General features: G+C 47.8%; 1 protein-coding gene across 2 annotated transcripts in view; it reads left to right on the plus strand.

Annotated features, from left to right (window-relative positions):
• The first annotated feature begins 2,296 nt into the window (after positions 1-2,296).
• The window catches only part of LOC139407438 (solute carrier family 2 member 12), a 40,167-nt gene continuing 18,639 nt past the window's right edge, over positions 2,297-23,824 (plus strand). For both annotated transcript variants that reach the window (XM_071151228.1, XM_071151229.1), the window contains exons 1-2: positions 2,297-2,528; positions 8,378-8,528. In XM_071151228.1, coding sequence (XP_071007329.1) covers positions 8,393-8,528 — 136 coding nt within the window. In that variant the 5' untranslated portion in view covers positions 2,297-2,528; positions 8,378-8,392. The remainder of the gene's footprint in view (positions 2,529-8,377; positions 8,529-23,824) is intronic.

A 23,824-nucleotide genomic window follows, 5' to 3' on the forward strand; every position in this document is an offset into this window, starting at 1 on the left:
GACTCTACTGTCTGAGGAAGAAACGGCAGCCGCTTGATGACTGATTGGATCAAACTGAAATGGTCCACCCACACCGACAGCGTGGTGAAGAAGGCGCAGCAGCGCCTCTTCAACCTCAGGAGGCTGAAGAAATTTGGCTTGTCACCAAAAACACTCACTAGCCACTTTATATAATGTTTACATACCCTACATTACTCATCTCATATGTATATACTGTACTCTATACCATCTACTGCATCTTGTTTACATACCCTACATTACTCATCTCATATGTATATACTGTACTCTATACCATCTACTGCATCTTGTCTATGCCGTTCGGCCATCGCTCATCCATATATTTATATGTACATATTCTTATTAATTCCTTTACATTTGTGTGTGTATAAGGTAGTTCAAATCAAATCAAATGTATTTATAAATACTGGAGGCTGAGACAGGAGGGGTCAGGAGACACTGTGGCCCCATCCGAGGACACCCGCTGTCCCCCCACCCCCTAGTTGTTGGGACTTTACTGTCTGTTGAAGAAGTGGCAGCCGCTTGATGACCCAAAATATAAGCTTGTTTTTACTCCATTGTTTTGTTATTTTTAAAAAATACAATTGTACAAATACATTCTCAGTTAGTTGCATAAATAATTCTGATTTCTGAATGTTACATGAAATATCAAAACCAAATGGAAATTCACTTCAGGGTGAGGCATGGAATAATAATAATAAAATATATATATATATATTTTGTCCTGCTGGATGTTTTGAGGTCAAGCTTCTTCAGTAGTTGGGGGAAAAATACAATTTGCACTTGAATGTTGTAAATTAATACTGTGTATGAAAACTGGAGTGATGTATGATTTCAAATCAGATTGTTCATAGACCAGTTTTGATACTGTGTCCATGTGTTTGCAAGTGCGCTGAAATTACATTGTTTTCAAGTAAACAATTTCACTGTAAGGTCTACTACACCTGTTGTATTCAGCATTTCACTGTGAGGTCTACTACACATGTTGTATTCAGCATTTCACTGTGAGGTCTACTACACCTGTTGTATTCAACATTTCACTGTAAGGTCTACTACACCTGTTGTATTCAGCATTTCACTGTGAGGTCTACTACACCTGTTGCATTCGGCGCATGTGACAAATTTTGATTTGATAAGTTTCCACAAATATTATCATCTTAGCTCTTATTGCAGGACTTTGAATGTGAGAAATCACCTCACCAGTCAGTTGATTGTGTACATTACACATTCATATTGCACTGTAACAGCTTAACCTATGGATGTGGAACCCATGAAATGGGGTTATCAGCCAACTCCTGTGTATCCGTTTTGAATCACTTTCAATTGGGGACCTTTATTTTGAAGGCGAACCGCAAATTCCACTATTGTTGTTCTAATCCTTATTGGAGACAGCTTCACACAGGTCCATGACTTCGTGTATGTGATCGGGGATTTCTATTGGAGAATACATTTTTTTTTTGTGCATATCTTCAGATTAGATTACAGAGTTTTAATTGTCACATGTACAAGGTTACAGATGTAATTACAGGGTACAGTGACATTTCTTGAGAGCTGAGCTGCAACAACGCAGGACAAAGTGAAATAAAACAATAATAGATAATAGTAATATATACATATTAAGAAGTGTGCAGTGATAAATGTTCATTTGGGTTTGGGGGCGACAGAGTAAACGTACGGTCTTCGTTATTAGGCTTTTGATTTTATAACATAGATATTACATTTGCAAAAGTGCATGAACTCTTATCCGCTGTTATTACGTCATACAACTATAGACAATCAATGTCCTGTAGTTGATGTGACTGATTTCCACACACCATTAGTGTAGATTGTAAAACAAGCTCTTCTATAGAGACTTCTGATCACTTGACGTTTTCTACACATCTGTGATTTTGTGGACTGGCATACAAAGGAAGGTGGGTTTATAATTACACAATAAGAAGTTCAACCAGTTTACTTGGTTTGGACAGAGTTGTACCGCAACGGGCATAGACATCATTAAAACTTCTAGTTTAGTTTTTATATTTGGTTGAGTTGAGTTGTCAACTAACGTGAATTAAACGTGAAAATCAACAAAACACGGAACCATGTCATTGGATTTATATATATTTTTAAATGGGGTAAAAAAAATAAAAATAAATGGACAATTCGTTTACCTCGATAAATGTTTGCAAATCCAATACATTTTCGTCATCACGTAGATTCGTTTTATTATGACGTGGCAAAAACGTTGATTCAACAAGTTTTTTTTTTGCCCAGTGGGACGTTATTTGGGCTCGTACAGAAATCCAAGGGCAGACCTGCAGTTCTTCTATTGGTGTGTTAGAAACATGGAGGCGGATCTTGCCCGAGCACCTCTGGTCAAAAACAAGTACCGTGTACTGTACCAACTGGAGGACGAGCTGAGTTGTTTTAAAAAAATACTACTCATTTACTATTATTTAAAAATGAGGAGAATTACTGCTGCAAATGGACGGGTTTAGATAGCATTCAGGGCACTCTATGTTGATCCGGTAAGTGATAAATAATACTGCGAATCAATCAATCATCAGATTCAGATATGAATCAATATCTCAATTAGTTCATACCCCTGCACATCGACTCGGTACTGGGACCACGTGTATATATCTACGTTATCATTACTCAGTACTTATTGTATTATTACGTGTTATTACTTGTTATTTCTCTATTTTCTCTCTCTCTCTCTGCGTTTCTGGGAAGAGCCCGTCGGTAAGCATTTCACTGTTAGTCTCCACCTGTTGTTTACCAAGCATGTGACGAATAAAATGCGGTTTGATGTCATCCCGAGTCGAGACGTGTAGTCCAGAGTAGCCTAATGTTTTGGAACGGGACTACTGTACTAGTTTACTCTCGTCTATCCTCGTCAAAAGATATGTGGAACGTCTTGTCAACAACGCAGCCGAAGTTACGCACTGGCCCGGAGAGTTTCTTTTAAAGGCGATCTTGAGTATGTTGCCCAGCCAGACCAGTAAGAGGTAAAGTAGACTGGTGTCGAGACCAGTGTGTTGTGAACAACATTAGCGTGAGCAACAATAGTGGAATCCGCGTTTCGCCTTAAAAAAAAATAAGTCCCCCTTTGGAACTGATGCGAACGGATGAAATGGTGTAATCATGCCACAATTGTATTTGATAATACTAAACAATATTAGAATGGTATTATATAAATGCAACAAAATACAATAATTAGTTAATTTGACACAAAAATTTAAAAAACTGTTGAAATCACACTGGATGTATAAACTTCAGAATTGCAATGGGGGACATACTTATATTGCAATATACAGCCTTACAAATATTACTGTCGTAGCTCTTTAACCGTGGGAAATCTCCTCACAACTCAGTCTATTGTGCCTATTCCTTACATTCATATTGCAATGTACAACCTTCCCTATGGATCTTGGGTCCACGAAATGGGGAATCAGCCCACTCACTGACCCCCCGCAGATCACAATTCTAAAGCCTTGACACAACTATGACGTGTCGTGGTTCTTTAACTGTGGGAAAAGCTACAATAAGAGCTACAACCATTCAGGTTTATTCTGTGGAGAGGTCTGCTGCTACTGGCTACTGCCAGCGTACACCGTAAATATAATCATCCCATTACTGGTCCGTCTATAACCAGCGTACACCGTAAATATAATCATCCCATTACTGGTCCGTCTATAACCAGCGTACACCGTAAATATAATCATCCCATTACTGGTCCGTCTATAACCAGCGTACACTGTAAATATAATCATCCCATTACTGGTCCGTCTATAACCAGCGTACACCGTAAATATAATCATCCCATTACTGGTCCGTCTATAACCAGCGTACACTGTAAATATAATCATCCCATTACTGGTCCGTCTATAACCCGCGTACACTGTAAATATAATCATCCCATTACTGGTCCGTCTATAACCAGCGTACACCGTAAATATAATCATCCCATTACTGGTCCGTCTATAACCAGCGTACACTGTAAATATAATCATCCCATTACTGGTCCGTCTATAACCAGCGTACACTGTAAATATAATCATCCCATTACTGGTCCGTCTATAACCCGCTAGACACATTTTCTGTGACTTTTATTTGATGTTGTACACATTTGCGGTTAACAGCTGAGTTGCAGTATACAGACAAAATGCAAAAAAAATGAGATTTAGATGGGAGAAAATGATCAAGGCCGTCTCTAGTCAGCCTCAAATAACCATCATATAACCTATAATAGCATCATGTAACCATGAATAACATCATGTAACCATTAATAACTATCATGTAATCATTAATAACATCATGTAACCATTAATAACATCCCTGTAACCTATAATAACATCCCTGTAACCTATAGTAACATCCCTGTAACCTATAGTAACATCCCTGTAACCTATAGTAACCATCCTGTAACCTATAGTTACATCCCTGTAACCTATAGTAACATCCCTGTAACCTATAGTAACCATCCTGTAACCTATAATAACATTCCTGTAACCTATAGTAACCATCCTGTAACCTATAATAACATCCCTGTAACCTATAGTAACCATCCTGTAACCTATAATAACATCCCTGTAACCTATAGTAACCATCCTGTAACCTATAATAACATCCCTGTAACCTATAGTAACCATCCTGTAACCTATAATAACATCCATGTAACCTATAGTAACCATCCTGTAACCTATAGTAACATCCCTGTAACCTATAGTAACCATCCTGTAACCTATAGTAACCATCCTGTAACCTATAGTAACATCCCTGTAACCTATAGTAACCATCCTGTAACCTATAGTAACATCCCTGTAACCTATAGTAACCATCCTGTAACCTATAATAACATCCCTGTAACCTATAGTAACCATCCTGTAACCTATAATAACATCCATGTAACCTATAGTAACCATCCTGTAACCTATAGTAACAGCCCTGTAACCTATAGTAACCATCCTGTAACCTATAGTAACCATCCTGTAACCTATAGTAACATCCCTGTAACCTATAGTAACCATCCTGTAACCTATAGTAACATCCCTGTAACCTATAGTAACCATCCTGTAACCTATAATAACATCCCTGTAACCTATAGTAACCATCCTGTAACCTATAGTAACATCCCTGTAACCTATAGTAACCATCCTGTAACCTATAGTAACATCCCTGTAACCTATAGTAACCATCCTGTAACCTATAATAACATCCCTGTAACCTATAGTAACATCCCTGTAACCTATAGTAACCATCCTGTAACTTATAATAACATCCCTGTAACCTATAGTAACCATCCTGTAACCTATAATAACATCCCTGTAACCTATAGTAACCATCCTGTAACCTATAATAATATCCCTGTAACCAATAGTAACCATCCTGTAACCTATAATAACATCCCTGTAACCTATAGTAACCATCCTGTAACCTATTCCCTACATAGTCCACTACTTTAGACCAGAGCCCTATTCCCTATATAGTGCACTACTTTAGACCAGAGCCCTATTCCCTATATAGTGCACTACTTTAGACCAGAGTCCTATTCCCTATATAGTGCAGTACTTTAGACCAGAGCCCTATTCCCTATATAGAACACTACTTTAGACCAGAGCCCTATTCCCTATATAGAACACTACTTTAGACCAGATCCCTATTCCCTATATAGTACACTACTTTAGACCAGAGCCCTATTCCCTATATAGTGCACTACTTTAGACCAGAACCCTATCCCCTATGTAGTGCACTACTTTAGACCAGAGCCCTATTCCCTATATAGTGCACTACTTTAGACCAGAGCCCTATTCCCTATATAGTACACTACTTTAGACCAGAGCCCTATTCCCTATATAGTACACTACTTTAGACCAGAGCTCGAAGGCTGTGTGTTGTTCTGTATGGCTCGAAGGCTGTGTGTTGTTCTGGATGGCTCGAAGGCTGTGTGTTGTTCTGGATGGCTCGAAGGCTGTGTGTTGTTCTGGATGGCTCGAAGGCTGTGTGTTGTTCTGGATGGCTCGAAGGCTGTGTGTTGTTCTGGATGGCCCCGATAACTAGCAGCAGCGACAACAAACTGCCATGTGGTGAATCGTGTTGCTCATTTCAGCTCATTTGATCTTGTTCTTGATACCATGTCTTGTTTTTAAAAATCAAATCAAAATGTATTTGTCACATACACATGGTTAGCAGACGTTAATGCGAGTGTAGCGAAATGCTTGTGAAATGCTTGTGAAATGCTTGTGAAATGCTTGTGAAATACTTGTGAAATGCTTGTGAAATACTTGTGAAATGCTTGTGAAATACCTGTGAAATACTTGTGAAATGCTTGTGAAATGCTTGTGAAATACTTGTGAAATGCTTTTGAAATGCTTGTGAAATACTTGTGAAATGCTTGTGAAATACTTGTGAAATGCTTGTGAAATACCTGTGAAATACTTGTGAAATGCTTGTGAAATACTTGTGAAATGCTTGTGAAATGCTTGTGAAATACTTGTGAAATGCTTGTGAAATACTTGTGGAATGCTTGTGAAATACTTGTGAAATACCTGTTTTCACTTTGTCATTATGGGGAATTGTGATGTCATTATGGGGTATTGTGATGTCATTATGGGGAATTGTGATGTCATTATCGGAATTGTGTGTAGAATCCATTTTGCATTCAGGCTGTAACACAACAAAATGTGTAATAAGTCAAGAGGGGTCTGAATAATTTCTTGAAGGCACTGTATATAGTTAATGCCCGTAATCGTCTTCTTCAGCCTGAAGGCTATAGTTCTGTAAATATACGATTGATAGCAGAATAAAAATAAAATAAATAGTTGTGCCTGTGTAGCAGATGCAGATTTCTGAAACTCAATACTCAGCCTGAAGTGACACCCCTTGTGTAAATTAAGGCCTTTTTCAGTGGCGCAAGGGTTGGAACTCTTGAGGGTTGGAACTCTTGATGGTTGGAACTCTTGATGGTTGGAACTCTTGATGGTTGGAACTCTTGAGTTGGAACTCCTGAGTTGGAACTCTTGATGGTTGGAACTCTTGAGTTGGAACTCTTGATGGTTGGAACTCCTGAGTTGGAACTCTTGATGGTTGGAACTCTTGAGTTGGAACTCTTGATGGTTGGAACTCTTGAGTTGGAACTCTTGATGGTTGGAACTCTTGAGTTGGAACTCCTGAGTTGGAACTCTTGATGGTTGGAACTCTTGAGTTGTAACTCTTGATGGTTGGAACTCTTGAGTTGGAACTCCTGAGTTGGAACTCTTGATGGTTGGAACTCTTGAGTTGGAACTCCTGAGTTGGAACTCTTGATGGTTGGAACTCCTGAGTTGGAACTCTTGATGGTTGGAACTCTTGAGTTGGAACTCTTGATGGTTGGAACTCTTGAGTTGGAACTCTTGATGGTTGGAACTCTTGAGTTGGAACTCCTGAGTTGGAACTCTTGATGGTTGGAACTCTTGAGTTGTAACTCCTGAGTTGGAACTCTTGATGGTTGGAACTCTTGAGTTGGAACTCCTGAGTTGGAACTCTTGATGGTTGGAACTCTTGAGTTGGAACTCCTGAGTTGGAACTCCTGAGTTGGAACTCTTGATGGTTGGAACTCTTGAGTTGGAACTCTTGATGGTTGGAACTCTTGATGGTTGGAACTCTTGAGTTGGAACTCTTGATGGTTGGAACTCTTGAGTTGGAACTCCTGAGTTGGAACTCTTGATGGATGGAACTCTTGAGTTGGAACTCCTGAGTTGGAACTCTTGATGGTTGGAACTCTTGAGTTGGAACTCCTGAGTTGGAACTCCTGAGTTGGAACTCTTGATGGTTGGAACTCTTGAGTTGGAACTCTTGATGGTTGGAACTCTTGAGTTGGAACTCTTGATGGTTGGAACTCTTGAGTTGGAACTCTTGATGGTTGGAACTCTTGAGTTGGAACTCTTGAGTTGGAACTCCTGATGGTTGGAACTCTTGATGGTTGGAACTCTTGATGGTTGGAACTCTTGAGTTGGAACTCCTGAGTTGAAACTCTTGATGGTTGGAACTCTTGAGTTGGAACTCCTGAGTTGGAACTCTTGATGGTTGGAACTCTTGAGTTGTAACTCCTGAGTTGGAACTCTTGATGGTTGGAACTCTTGAGTTGGAACTCTTGAGTTGGAACTCTTGATGGTTGGAACTCTTGATGGTTGGAACTCTTGACGGTTGGAACTCTTGACGGTTGGAACTCTTGATGGTTGGAACTCTTGATGGTTGGAACTCTTGAGGAGGGCGGCATTGTGAGTTGGGAGATGTGGTTCTACAGCGTGACGTCCATCTGTCTATTGATGACGATGATGATGAGATGTTATATGTTCATCCTCCTCTCCTCTCTCCCACCTTCCCCCGACCCCAGAGTCCGTAGGAGGTGATGAATCCCCCAGCTGAGATGTCCCCTCCCACCGCCCCTGTTGCCACAGAGACACGGAGCATGATCTCTGACCCGTCCCACCTCGGAACTCTGGGAAGTAATGTCCGCCTGAAGGCAGCCACACCTAACAGCACAGGTACTGAGTCGCACGCACACGCACGCGCGCGCACGCACGCACGCACGCACGCACGCACGCACGCACACACACACACACACACACACACACACACACACACACACACACACACACACACACACACTCCCACTCGTAGCTGCTGTACCGGTACCACCTGTATATAGCCTCCACGTTGACTCTGTACCGTAATACCCTGTATATAGCCTCCACGTTGACTCTGTACCGTAATACCCTGTATATAGCCTCCACATTGACTCTGTACCGTAATACACTGTATATAGCCTCCACATTGACTCTGTACCGGTACCCCCTGTATATTGTCTCCACACTGACTCTGTACCGGTACCCCATGTATATAGCCTCCACATTGACTCTGTACCGGTACCCCCTGTATATAGCCTCCACATTGACTCTGTACCGGTACCCCCTGTATATAGCCTCCACATTGACTCTGTACCGGTACCCCCCTGTATATAGCCTCCACATTGACTCTGTACCGGTACCCCCTGTATATAGCCTCCACATTGACTCTGTACCAGTAACCCCTGTATATAGCCTCCACATTGACTCTGTACCGGTACCCCCTGTATATCGCCTCCACATTGACTCTGTACCGGTACCCCCTGTATATAGCCTCCACATTGACTCTGTACCGGTACCCCTTGTATATAGCCTCCACATTGACTCTGTACTGGTACCTCCTGTATATAGCCTCCACATTGACTCTGAACCAGTACCCCCTGTATATAGCCTCCACACTGTATATATCCTTGCTATTGTTATTTTACTGTAAGGTCTACTACACCTGTTGTATTCAGCAATTCACTGTAAGGTCTACTACACCTGTTGTCTTCAGCATTTCACTGTGAGGTCTACTACACCTGTTGTATTCAGCATTTCACTGTAAGGTTTACTACACCTGTTGTATTCAGCATTTCACTGCGAGGTCTACTACACCTGTTGTATTCAGCATTTCACTGCGAGGTCTACTACACCTGTTGTATTCAGCATTTCACTGTGAGGTTTACTACACCTGTTGTATTCAGCATTTCACTGTGAGGTCTACTACACCTGTTGTATTCAGCATTTCACTGTGAGGTCTACTACACCTGTTGTATTCAGCATTTCACTGTGAGGTCTACTACACCTGTTGTATTCAGCATTTCACTGTGAGGTCTACTACACAAAAAATTATAATGTGCAAATATTGTACAATCCAGGTGTGCAAAGCTCTTAGAGACTTACCCAGAAAGGCTCACGGCTGTAATCGCTCTTAGAGACTTACCCAGAAAGACTCACGGCTGTAATCGCTCTTAGAGACTTACCCAGAAAGACTCACGGCTGTAATCGCTCTTAGAGACTTACCCATAAAGACTCCCGGCTGTAATCGCTCTTAGAGACTTACCCAGAAAGACTCACGGCTGTAATCGCTCTTAGAGACTTACCCAGAAAGACTCACAGCTGTAATCACTCTTAGAGACTTACCCAGAAAGACTCCCGGCTGTAATCGCTCTTAGAGACTTACCCAGAAAGACTCCCGGCTGTAATCGCTCTTAGAGACTTACCCAGAAAGACTCCCGGCTGTAATCTCTGCCAAAGGTGATTCTAACATGTATTGACTCAGGGGTGTGAATATTTTGTGTGGACTGTTGATGAAAAATAACAATTTAATCCCAGTTGTCAACTAATTGTGGGAAAATCCCAGGGGGTGTTAAGTACTTTATGAAGGCTCTGTTTAACAATACCATGCTAAACTATGAAGTTTGATTAACAACTTAAATACACAGGAATATCACTATGTGGTTTCCCAAACCTCTCCTCAGTGTGGGTGTGTGTGTGTGTGTGTGTGTGCGTGTGCGTGCGTGTAACCATATCAGGGAGTGTGTGTTGTGTATCAGTTAGTGTGTTATCCGGTGTTCTCTCGTCCTGCCTGGCACAGGTGATAGTGCTATCACACCACACACACACACACACACACACACACACACACACACACACACGCACACACACTGGTTTGCTCGGTCTTGAAACAGTGGTATTAGTCTGTGTGTTTACCTATGGCCTGTTAACCCTTCTATTGTGTGTGTGTGTGTGTGTGTGTGTGGTGTGTACTTATGGCCTGTTAAACCTTCCCCTACTGTGTCGGTAAGACGGCTTTAGTCCAGGAATCTGGGGAGGGGAATTTTAACATGAATTAATACATGAAGAGGAATGTACCAGAATAACCTTTTCCAAGCCATGTCAAACCTGTCCTCCAGGACCCCCAGACATGTCAAACCTCTCCTCCAGGACCCCCAGACATGTCAAACCTCTCCTCAGGAACCTCAGACATGTCAAACCTGTCCTCCAGGACCTCCAGACATGTCAAACCTGTCCTCCAGGACCCCCAGACATGTCAAACCTGTCCTCCAGGGCCCACAGACATGTCAATCCTGTCCTCCAGGACCCCCAGACATGTCAAGCCTGTCCTCAGGAACCCCAGACATGTCAAACCTCTCCTCAGGACCCCCAGACATGTCAAACCTCTCCTCAAGACCCCCAGACATGTCAAACCTGTCCTCCAGGACCCCCAGACATGTCAAACCTGTCCTCCAGGACCCCCAGACATGTCAAACCTCTCCTCAGGAACCCCAGACATGTCAAACCTGTCCTCCAGGACCCCCAGACATGTCAAACCTGTCCTCCAGGACCCCCAGACATGTCAAACCTGTCCTCCAGGACCCCCAGACATGTCAAACCTGTCCTCCAGGAACCCCAGACATGTCAAACCTGTCCTCCAGGAACCCCAGACATGTCAAACCTGTCCTCCAGGAACCCCAGACATGTCAAACCTCTCCTCCAGGAACCCCAGACATGTCAAACCTCTCCTCAGGAACCCCAGACATGTCAAACCTGTCCTCCAGGACCCCCAGACATGTCAAACCTGTCCTCCAGGACCCCCAGACATGTCAAACCTGTCCTCCAGGACCCCCAGACATGTCAAACCTGTCCTCCAGGAACCCCAGACATGTCAAACCTGTCCTCCAGGAACCCCAGACATGTCAAACCTGTCCTCCAGGAACCCCAGACATGTCAAACCTCTACTCAGGACCCCCAGACATGTCAAACCTCTCCTCCAGGAACCCCAGACATGTCAAACCTCTACTCAGGACCCCCAGACATGTCAAACCTGTCCTCCAGGACCCCCAGACATGTCAAACCTGTCCTCCAGGAACCCCAGACATGTCAAACCTGTCCTCCAGGACCCCCAGACATGTCAAACCTGTCCTCCAGGACCCAGACATGTCAAACCTCTCCTCAAGACCCCCAGACATGTCAAACCTCTTCTCAGGACCCCCAGACATGTCAAACCTCTCCTCAGGAACCCCAGACATGTCAAACCTCTTCTCAGGACCCCCAGACATGTCAATCCTGTCCTCCAGGACCCCCAGACATGTCAAACCTCTCCTCCAGGAACCCCAGACATGTCAAACCTCTCCTCCAGGAACCCCAGACATGTCAAACCTCTCCTCAGGACCCCCAGACATGTCAAACCTCTCCTCCAGGAACCCCAGACATGTCAAACCTCTCCTCCAGGAACCTCAGACATGTCAAACCTCTTCTCAGGACCCCAGACATGTCAAACCTGTCCTCCAGGACCCCCAAACATGTCAAACCTCTCCTCCAGGAACCCCAGACATGTCAAACCTCTCCTCCAGCAACCCCAGACATGTCAAACCTCTACTCAGGACCCCCAGACATGTCAAACCTCTCCTCCAGGAACCCCAGACATGTCAAACCTCTACTCAGGACCCCCAGACATGTCAAACCTGTCCTCCAGGACCCCCAGACATGTCAAACCTGTCCTCCAGGAACCCCAGACATGTCAAACCTGTCCTCCAGGACCCCCAGACATGTCAAACCTGTCCTCCAGGACCCCCAGACATGTCAAACCTCTCCTCAAGACCCCCAGACATGTCAAACCTCTTCTCAGGACCCCCAGACATGTCAAACCTCTCCTCAGGAACCCCAGACATGTCAAACCTCTTCTCAGGACCCCCAGACATGTCAATCCTGTCCTCCAGGACCCCCAGACATGTCAAACCTCTCCTCCAGGAACCCCAGACATGTCAAACCTCTCCTCCAGGAACCCCAGACATGTCAAACCTCTCCTCAGGACCCCCAGACATGTCAAACCTCTCCTCCAGGAACCCCAGACATGTCAAACCTCTCCTCCAGGAACCTCAGACATGTCAAACCTCTTCTCAGGACCCCAGACATGTCAAACCTGTCCTCCAGGACCCCCAGACATGTCAAACCTCTCCTCCAGGAACCCCAGACATGTCAAACCTCTCCTCCAGCAACCCCAGACATGTCAAACCTCTCCTCCAGGAACCCCAGACATGTCAAACCTCTCCTCCAGGAACCCCAGACATGTCAAACCTCTCCTCCAGGAACCCCAGACATGTCAAACCTCTCCTCCAGGACCCCCAGACATGTCAAACCTCTCCTCCAGGAACCCCAGACATGTCAAACCTGTCCTCCAGGAACCCCAGACATGTCAAACCTCTCCTCAGGACCCCCAGACATGTCAAACCTCTCCTCCAGGTACCCCAGACATGTCAAACCTCTCCTCCAGGAACCCCAGACATGTCAAACCTCTCCTCCAGGACCCCCAGACATGTCAAACCTGTCCTCCAGGACCCCCAGACATGTCAAACCTCTCCTCCAGGAACCCCAGACATGTCAAACCTCTCCCCATGACCCCCAGACATGTCAAACCTCTCCACATGACCCCCAGACATGTCAAACCTCTTCTCAGGACCCCCAGACATGTCAAACCTGTCCTCCAGGACCCCCAGACATGTCAAACCTCTCCTCCAGGAACCCCAGACATGTCAAACCTCTCCTCCAGGAACCCCAGACATGTCAAACCTCTCCTCCAGGAACCCCAGACATGTCAAACCTCTCCTCAGGACCCCCAGACATGTCAAACCTCTCCTCCAGGAACCCCAGACATGTCAAACCTCTCATCCAGGAACCTCAGACATGTCAAACCTCTTCTCAGGACCCCAGACATGTCAAACCTGTCCTCCAGGACCCCCAGACATGTCAAACCTCTCCTCCAGGAACCCCAGACATGTCAAACCTCTCCTCCAGCAACCCCAGACATGTCAAACCTCTCCTCCAGGAACCCCAGACATGTCAAACCTCTCCTCCAGGAACCCCAGACATGTCAAACCTGTCCTCCAGGACCCCCAGACATGTCAAACCTGTCCTCCAGGAACCCCAGACATGTCAAACCTCTCCTCCAGGAACCCCAGACATGTCAAACCTCTCCTCAGGACCCCCAGACATGTCAAACCTGTCCTCCAGGACCCCCAGACATGTCAAACCTCTCCTCCAGGAACCCCAGACATGTCAAACCTCTCCTCCAGGAACCCCAGACATGTCAAACCTCTCCTCCAGGAACCCCAGACATGTCAAACCTGTCCTCCAGGACCCCCAGACATGTCAAACCTGTCCTCCAGGAACCCCAGACATGTCAAACCTGTCCTCCAGGAACCCCAGACATGTCAAACCTCTACTCAGGACCCCCAGACATGTCAAACCTGTCCTCCAGGAACCCCAGACATGTCAAACCTCTACTCAGGACCCCCAGACATGTCAAACCTCTCCTCCAGGAACCCCCGACATGTCAAACCTCTACTCAGGACCCCCAGACATGTCAAACCTGTCCTCCAGGACCCCCAGACATGTCAAACCTGTCCTCCAGGAACCCCAGACATGTCAAACCTGTCCTCCAGGACCCCCAGACATGTCAAACCTGTCCTCCAGGACCCCCAGACATGTCAAACCTCTCCTCAAGACCCCCAGACATGTCAAACCTCTTCTCAGGACCCCCAGACATGTCAAACCTCTCCTCAGGAACCCCAGACATGTCAAACCTCTTCTCAGGACCCCCAGACATGTCAATCCTGTCCTCCAGGACCCCCAGACATGTCAAACCTCTCCTCCAGGAACCCCAGACATGTCAAACCTCTCCTCCAGGAACCCCAGACATGTCAAACCTCTTCTCAGGACCCCCAGACATGTCAAACCTCTCCTCAGGAACCCCAGACATGTCAAACCTCTTCTCAGGACCCCCAGACATGTCAATCCTGTCCTCCAGGACCCCCAGACATGTCAAACCTCTCCTCCAGGAACCCCAGACATGTCAAACCTCTCCTCCAGGAACCCCAGACATGTCAAACCTCTCCTCAGGACCCCCAGACATGTCAAACCTGTCCTCCAGGACCCCCAGACATGTCAAACCTCTCCTCCAGGAAACCCAGACATGTCAAACCTCTCCTCCAGGAACCCCAGACATGTCAAACCTCTCCTCCAGGAACCCCAGACATGTCAAACCTCTCCTCCAGGAACCCCAGACATGTAAAACCTCTCCTCCAGGACCCCCAGACATGTCAAACCTGTCCTCCAGGACCCCCAGACATGTCAAACCTGTCCTCCAGGACCCCCAGACATGTCAAACCTCTCCTCCAGGACCCCCAGACATGTCAAACTGCTCCTCAGGACCCCCAGACATGTCAAACTGCTCTTCAGGACCCCCAGACATGTCAAACCTCTCCCCATGACCCCCAGACATGTCAAACCTCTCCCCATGACCCCCAGACATGTCAAACCTCTCCCCATGACCCCCAGACATGTCAAACCTCTTCTCGGGGACCCCCCAGACATGTCAAACCTCTCCCCATGACCCCCAGACATGTCAAACCTCTTCTCGGGGACCCCCCAGACATGTCAAACCTCTCCTCCAGGAACCCCAGACATGTCAAACCTCTCCTCCAGGACCCCCAGACATGTCAAACCTGTCCTCCAGGACCCCCAGACATGTCAAACCTCTCCTCCAGGAACCCCAGACATGTCAAACCTCTCCCCATGACCCCCAGACATGTCAAACCTCTCCTCCAGGACCCCCAGACATGTCAAACCTCTCCTCCCGGAACCCCAGACATGTCAAACCTCTCCTCCAGCAACCCCAGACATGTCAAACCTCTCCTCCAGGAACCCCAGACATGTCAAACCTCTCCTCAGGACCCCCAGACATGTCAAACCTGTCCTCCAGGACCCCCAGACATGTCAAACCTCTCCTCCAGGAACCCCAGACATGTCAAACCTCTCCTCCAGGAACCCAAGACATGTCAAACCTCTCCTCCAGGAACCCCAGACATGTCAAACCTCTCCTCCAGGACCCCCAGACATGTCAAACCTCTCCTCCAGGAACCCCAGACATGTCAAACCTGTCCTCCAGGAACCCCAGACATGTCAAACCTCTCCTCAGGACCCCCAGACATGTCAAACCTCTCCTCTAGGAACCCCAGACATGTCAAACCTCTCCTCCAGGACCCCCAGACATGTCAAACCTGTCCTCCAGGACCCCCAGACATGTCAAACCTCTCCTCCAGGAACCCCAGACATGTCAAACCTCTCCCCATGACCCCCAGACATGTCAAACCTCTCCACATGACCCCCAGACATGTCAAACCTCTTCTCAGGACCCCCAGACATGTCAAACCTGTCCTCCAGGACCCCCAGACATGTCAAACCTCTCCTCCAGGAACCCCAGACATGTCAAACCTGTCCTCCAGGACCCCCAGACATGTCAAACCTCTCCTCCAGGAACCCCAGACATGTCAAACCTCTCCTCCAGGAACCCCAGACATGTCAAACCTCTCCTCCAGGAACCCCAGACATGTCAAACCTCTCCTCAGGACCCCCAGACATGTCAAACCTGTCCTCCAGGACCTCCAGACATGTCAAACCTCTCCTCCAGGAACCCCAGACATGTCAAACCTCTCTTCCAAGAACCCCAGACATGTCAAACCTCTCCTCCAGGAACCCCAGACATGTCAAACCTCTCCTCCAGGACCCCCAGACATGTCAAACCTCTCCTCCAGGAACCCCAGACATGTCAAACCTGTCCTCCAGGAACCCCAGACATGTCAAACCTCTCCTCAGGACCCCCAGACATGTCAAACCTCTCCTCCAGGAACCCCAGACATGTCAAACCTCTCCTCCAGGAACCCCAGACAAGTCAAACCTCTCCTCCAGGACCCCCAGACATGTCAAACCTGTCCTCCAGGACCCCCAGACATGTCAAACCTCTCCTCCAGGAACCCCAGACATGTCAAACCTCTCCCCATGACCCCCAGACATGTCAAACCTCTCCCCATGACCCCCAGACATGTCAAACCTCTTCTCAGGACCCCCAGACATGTCAAACCTGTCCTCCAGGACCCCCAGACATGTAAAACTTCTCCTCAGGACCCCCAGACATGTCAAATCTCTCCTCCAGGACCCCCAGACATGTCAAACCTCTCCTCCAGGAACCCCAGACATGTCAAACCTCTCCTCCAGGACCCCCAGCCATGTCAAACCTGTCCTCCAGGACCCCCAGACATGTCAAACCTCTCCTCCAGGAACCCCAGACATGTAAAACCTCTCCTCCAGGACCCCCAGACATGTCAAACCTGTCCTCCAGGACCCCCAGACATGTCAAACCTGTCCTCCAGGACCCCCAGACATGTCAAACCTCTCCTCCAGGACCCCCAGACATGTCAAACTGCTCCTCAGGACCCCCAGACATGTCAAACTGCTCTTCAGGACCCCCAGACATGTCAAACCTCTCCCCATGACCCCCAGACATGTCAAACCTCTCCACATGACCCCCAGACATGTCAAACCTCTTCTCAGGACCCCCAGACATGTCAAACCTGTCCTCCAGGACCCCCAGACATGTCAAACCTCTCCTCCAGGAACCCCAGACATGTCAAACCTCTCCTCCAGGAACCCCAGACATGTCAAACCTCTCCTCCAGGAACCCCAGACATGTCAAACCTCTCCTCAGGACCCCCAGACATGTCAAACCTCTCCTCCAGGAACCCCAGACATGTCAAACCTCTCATCCAGGAACCTCAGACATGTCAAACCTCTTCTCAGGACCCCAGACATGTCAAACCTGTCCTCCAGGACCCCCAGACATGTCAAACCTCTCCTCCAGGAACCCCAGACATGTCAAACCTCTCCTCCAGCAACCCCAGACATGTCAAACCTCTCCTCCAGGAACCCCAGACATGTCAAACCTCTCCTCAGGACCCCCAGACATGTCAAACCTGTCCTCCAGGACCCCCAGACATGTCAAACCTCTCCTCCAGGAAACCCAGACATGTCAAACCTCTCCTCCAGGAACCCCAGACATGTCAAACCTCTCCTCCAGGAACCCCAGACATGTCAAACCTGTCCTCCAGGACCCCCAGACATGTCAAACCTGTCCTCCAGGAACCCCAGACATGTCAAACCTGTCCTCCAGGAACCCCAGACATGTCAAACCTCTACTCAGGACCCCCAGACATGTCAAACCTGTCCTCCAGGAACCCCAGACATGTCAAACCTCTACTCAGGACCCCCAGACATGTCAAACCTCTCCTCCAGGAACCCCAGACATGTCAAACCTTTACTCAGGACCCCCAGACATGTCAAACCTGTCCTCCAGGACCCCCAGACATGTCAAACCTGTCCTCCAGGAACCCCAGACATGTCAAACCTGTCCTCCAGGACCCCCAGACATGTCAAACCTGTCCTACAGGACCCCCAGACATGTCAAACCTCTCCTCAAGACCCCCAGACATGTCAAACCTCTTCTCAGGACCCCCAGACATGTCAAACCTCTCCTCAGGAACCCCAGACATGTCAAACCTCTTCTCAGGACCCCCAGACATGTCAATCCTGTCCTCCAGGACCCCCAGACATGTCAAACCTCTCCTCCAGGAACCCCAGACATGTCAAACCTCTCCTCCAGGAACCCCAGACATGTCAAACCTCTCCTCAGGACCCCCAGACATGTCAAACCTCTCCTCCAGGAACCCCAGACATGTCAAACCTCTCCTCCAGGAACCTCAGACATGTCAAACCTCTTCTCAGGACCCCAGACATGTCAAACCTGTCCTCCAGGACCCCCAGACATGTCAAACCTCTCCTCCCGGAACCCCAGACATGTCAAACCTCTCCTCCAGCAACCCCAGACATGTCAAACCTCTCCTCCAGGAACCCCAGACATGTCAAACCTCTCCTCAGGACCCCCAGACATGTCAAACCTGTCCTCCAGGACCCCCAGACATGTCAAACCTCTCCTCCAGGAACCCCAGACATGTCAAACCTCTCCTCCAGGAACCCAAGACATGTCAAACCTCTCCTCCAGGAACCCCAGACATGTCAAACCTCTCCTCCAGGACCCCCAGACATGTCAAACCTCTCCTCCAGGAACCCCAGACATGTCAAACCTGTCCTCCAGGAACCCCAGACATGTCAAACCTCTCCTCAGGACCCCCAGACATGTCAAACCTCTCCTCTAGGAACCCCAGACATGTCAAACCTCTCCTCCAGGACCCCCAGACATGTCAAACCTGTCCTCCAGGACCCCCAGACATGTCAAACCTCTCCTCCAGGAACCCCAGACATGTCAAACCTCTCCCCATGACCCCCAGACATGTCAAACCTCTCCACATGACCCCCAGACATGTCAAACCTCTTCTCAGGACCCCCAGACATGTCAAACCTGTCCTCCAGGACCCCCAGACATGTCAAACCTCTCCTCCAGGAACCCCAGACATGTCAAACCTGTCCTCCAGGACCCCCAGACATGTCAAACCTCTCCTCCAGGAACCCCAGACATGTCAAACCTCTCCTCCAGGAACCCCAGACATGTCAAACCTCTCCCCCAGGAACCCCAGACATGTCAAACCTCTCCTCAGGACCCCCAGACATGTCAAACCTGTCCTCCAGGACCTCCAGACATGTCAAACCTCTCCTCCAGGAACCCCAGACATGTCAAACCTCTCTTCCAAGAACCCCAGACATGTCAAACCTCTCCTCCAGGAACCCCAGACATGTCAAACCTCTCCTCCAGGACCCCCAGACATGTCAAACCTCTCCTCCAGGAACCCCAGACATGTCAAACCTGTCCTCCAGGAACCCCAGACATGTCAAACCTCTCCTCAGGATCCCCCAGACATGTCAAACCTCTCCTCCAGGAACCCCAGACATGTCAAACCTCTCCTCCAGGAACCCCAGACAAGTCAAACCTCTCCTCCAGGACCCCCAGACATGTCAAACCTGTCCTCCAGGACCCCCAGACATGTCAAACCTCTCCTCCAGGAACCCCAGACATGTCAAACCTCTCCCCATGACCCCCAGACATGTCAAACCTCTCCCCATGACCCCCAGACATGTCAAACCTCTTCTCAGGACCCCCAGACATGTCAAACCTGTCCTCCAGGACCCCCAGACATGTCAAACTGCTCCTCAGGACCCCCAGACATGTCAAATCTCTCCTCCAGGACCCCCAGACATGTCAAACCTCTCCTCCAGGAACCCCAGACATGTCAAACCTCTCCTCCAGGACCCCCAGCCATGTCAAACCTGTCCTCCAGGACCCCCAGACATGTCAAACCTCTCCTCCAGGAACCCCAGACATGTAAAACCTCTCCTCCAGGACCCCCAGACATGTCAAACCTGTCCTCCAGGACCCCCAGACATGTCAAACCTGTCCTCCAGGACCCCCAGACATGTCAAACCTCTCCTCCAGGACCCCCAGACATGTCAAACTGCTCCTCAGGACCCCCAGACATGTCAAACTGCTCTTCAGGACCCCCAGACATGTCAAACCTCTCCCCATGACCCCCAGACATGTCAAACCTCTCCCCATGACCCCCAGACATGTCAAACCTCTCCCCATGACCCCCAGACATGTCAAACCTCTTCTCGGGGACCCCCCAGACATGTCAAACCTCTCCCCATGACCCCCAGACATGTCAAACCTCTTCTCGGGGACCCCCCAGACATGTCAAACCTCTCCTCCAGGAACCCCAGACATGTCAAACCTCTCCTCCAGGACCCCCAGACATGTCAAACCTGTCCTCCAGGACCCCCAGACATGTCAAACCTCTCCTCCAGGAACCCCAGACATGTCAAACCTCTCCCCATGACCCCCAGACATGTCAAACCTCTCCCCATGACCCCCAGACATGTCAAACCTCTTCTCAGGACCCCCAGACATGTCAAACCTGTCCTCCAGGACCCCCAGACATGTCAAACTGCTCCTCAGGACCCCCAGACATGTCAAACCTCTCCTCCAGGACCCCCAGACATGTCAAACCTCTCCTCCAGGAACCCCAGACATGTCAAACCTCTCCTCCAGGACCCCCAGCCATGTCAAACCTGTCCTCCAGGACCCCCAGACATGTCAAACCTCTCCTCCAGGAACCCCAGACATGTCAAACCTCTCCTCCAGGACCCCCAGACATGTCAAACCTGTCCTCCAGGACCCCCAGACATGTCAAACCTGTCCTCCAGGACCCCCAGACATGTCAAACCTCTCCTCCAGGACCCCCAGACATGTCAAACTGCTCCTCAGGACCCCCAGACATGTCAAACTGCTCTTCAGGACCCCCAGACATGTCAAACCTCTCCCCATGACCCCCAGACATGTCAAACCTCTCCTCCAGGAACCCCAGACATGTCAAACCTCTCCTCCAGGACCCCCAGCCATGTCAAACCTGTCCTCCAGGACCCCCAGACATGTCAAACCTCTCCTCCAGGAACCCCAGACATGTCAAACCTCTCCTCCAGGACCCCCAGACATGTCAAACCTCTCCTCCAGGACCCCCAGACATGTCAAACCTGTCCTCCAGGACCCCCAGACATGTCAAACCTGTCCTCCAGGACCCCCAGACATGTCAAACCTCTCCTCCAGGACCCCCAGACATGTCAAACTGCTCCTCAGGACCCCCAGACATGTCAAACTGCTCTTCAGGACCCCCAGACATGTCAAACCTCTCCCCATGACCCCCAGACATGTCAAACCTCTCCTCCAGGAACCCCAGACATGTCAAACCTCTCCTCCAGGACCCCCAGACATGTCAAACCTGTCCTCCAGGACCCCCAGACATGTCAAACCTGTCCTCCAGGACCCCCAGACATGTCAAACCTCTCCTCCAGGACCCCCAGACATGTCAAACTGCTCCTCAGGACCCCCAGACATGTCAAACTGCTCTTCAGGACCCCCAGACATGTCAAACCTCTCCCCATGACCCCCAGACATGTCAAACCTCTCCCCATGACCCCCAGACATGTCAAACCTCTCCCCATGACCCCCAGACATGTCAAACCTCTTCTCGGGGACCCCCCAGACATGTCAAACCTCTCCCCATGACCCCCAGACATGTCAAACCTCTTCTCGGGACCCCCCAGACATGTCAAACCTCTTCTCGGGACCCCCAGACATGTCAAACCTCTTCTCGGGGACCCCCAGTTGTTTCAAACCTGTCCTCGGTTGTAGCCCTGAGCTATGCATATGAATATATATCCATATCCATATGAATGTTTAAAAAACCCTGTCTCAGCAGACTCTCCTGGATAAATAACCAATATAAATGTCTCAGCAGACTCTCCTGGATAAATAACCAATATAAATGTCTCAGCAGACTCTCCTGGATAAATAACCAATATAAATGTCTCAGCAGACTCTCCTGGATAAATAACCAATATAAATGTCTCAGCAGACTCTCCTGGATAAATAACCAATATAAATGTCTCAGTGGACTCTCCTGGATAAATAACCAATATAAATGTCTCAGTGGACTCTCCTGGTTAAATAACCAATATAAATGTCTCAGCAGACTCTCCTGGATAAATAACCAATATAAATGTCTCAGCAGACTCTCCTGGATAAATAACCAATATAAATGTCTCAGTGGACTCTCCTGGTTAAATAACCAATATAAATGTCTCAGCAGACTCTCCTGGATAAATAACCAATATAAATGTCTCAGCAGACTCTCCTGGATAAATAACCAATATAAATGTCTCAGCAGACTCTCCTGGATAAATAACCAATATAAATGTCTCAGTGGACTCTCCTGGATAAATAACCAATATAAATGTCTCAGCAGACTCTCCTGGATAAATAACCAATATAAATGTCTCAGCAGACTCTCCTGGATAAATAACCAATATAAATGTCTCAGTGGACTCTCCTGGATAAATAACCAATATAAATGTCTCAGCAGACTCTCCTGGTTAAATAACCAATATAAATGTCTCAGCACACTCTCCTGGATAAATAACCAATATAAATGTCTCAGTGGACTCTCCTGGATAAATAACCAATATAAATGTCTCAGTGGACTCTCCTGGATAAATAACCAATATAAATGTCTCAGCACACTCTCCTGGATAAATAACCAATATAAATGTCTCAGCAGACTCTCCTGGATAAATAACCAATATAAATGTCTCAGCACACTCTCCTGGATAAATAAACAATATAAATGTCTCAGTGGACTTTCCTGGTGTCACGCCCTGACCATAGAGAGCCTTTGTTTCTCTATGGTAGGTCAGGGCGTGACTGGGGGGTATTCTAGTTTATTATTTCTATGTGGGGTTCTAGTTTATTATTTATATTCTTGGTGATTTGTATGATTCCCAATTAGAGGCAGCTGGTAATCGTTGTCTCTAATTGGGGATCGTATTTAAGTAGTTATTGTTCCCACCTGTGTTTGTGGGATATTATTTTGTGTTTTCTGCATGTGCACCACATAGTCACGTTTCGTTGTCAGTTTATTGATTTATTGTTTTTCAATTTATTAATAAATTATGTGGAACTCAACATCCATTTCCGTCTCTCCACACGTACGTGAAACCTCGCTAAATTAACCATATAAACTCAGCAAAAAAAAGAAACGTCCCCTCACTGTCAACTCCGTTTTATTTTCAGAAAACTTAACATGTGTGAATATTTGTATGAACATAACAAGATTGAACAACTGAGACATAAACTGAACAAGTTACACAGACATGAACAGAAATGGAATAATGTCTCACTGAACAAAGGAAGGGTTAAAATCAAAAGTAACAGTCAGTATCTGGTGTGGCCACCAGCTGCATTAAGTACTGCAGTGCATCTCCTCCTCATGGACTGCACCAGATTTGCAAGTTCTTGCTGTGAGATGTTACCCCACTCTTCCACCAAGGCACCTGCAACTTCCTGGACATTTCTGGGGGGAATGGCCATAGCCCTCACCCTCCGATCCAACAGGTCCCAGACGTGCTCAGTGGGATTGAGATCCGGGCTCTTCGCTGGCCATGGCAGAACACTGACATTCCTGTCTGGCAGGAAATCACGCACAGAAAGAGCAGTATGGCTGGTGGAATTGTCATGCTGGAGGGTCATGTCAGGATGAGGCTGCAGGAAGGGTACC

This window comes from Oncorhynchus clarkii, chromosome 4 (assembly GCF_045791955.1).
Source record: "Oncorhynchus clarkii lewisi isolate Uvic-CL-2024 chromosome 4, UVic_Ocla_1.0, whole genome shotgun sequence".
Classification (NCBI taxonomy): Eukaryota; Metazoa; Chordata; class Actinopteri; order Salmoniformes; family Salmonidae; genus Oncorhynchus; species Oncorhynchus clarkii.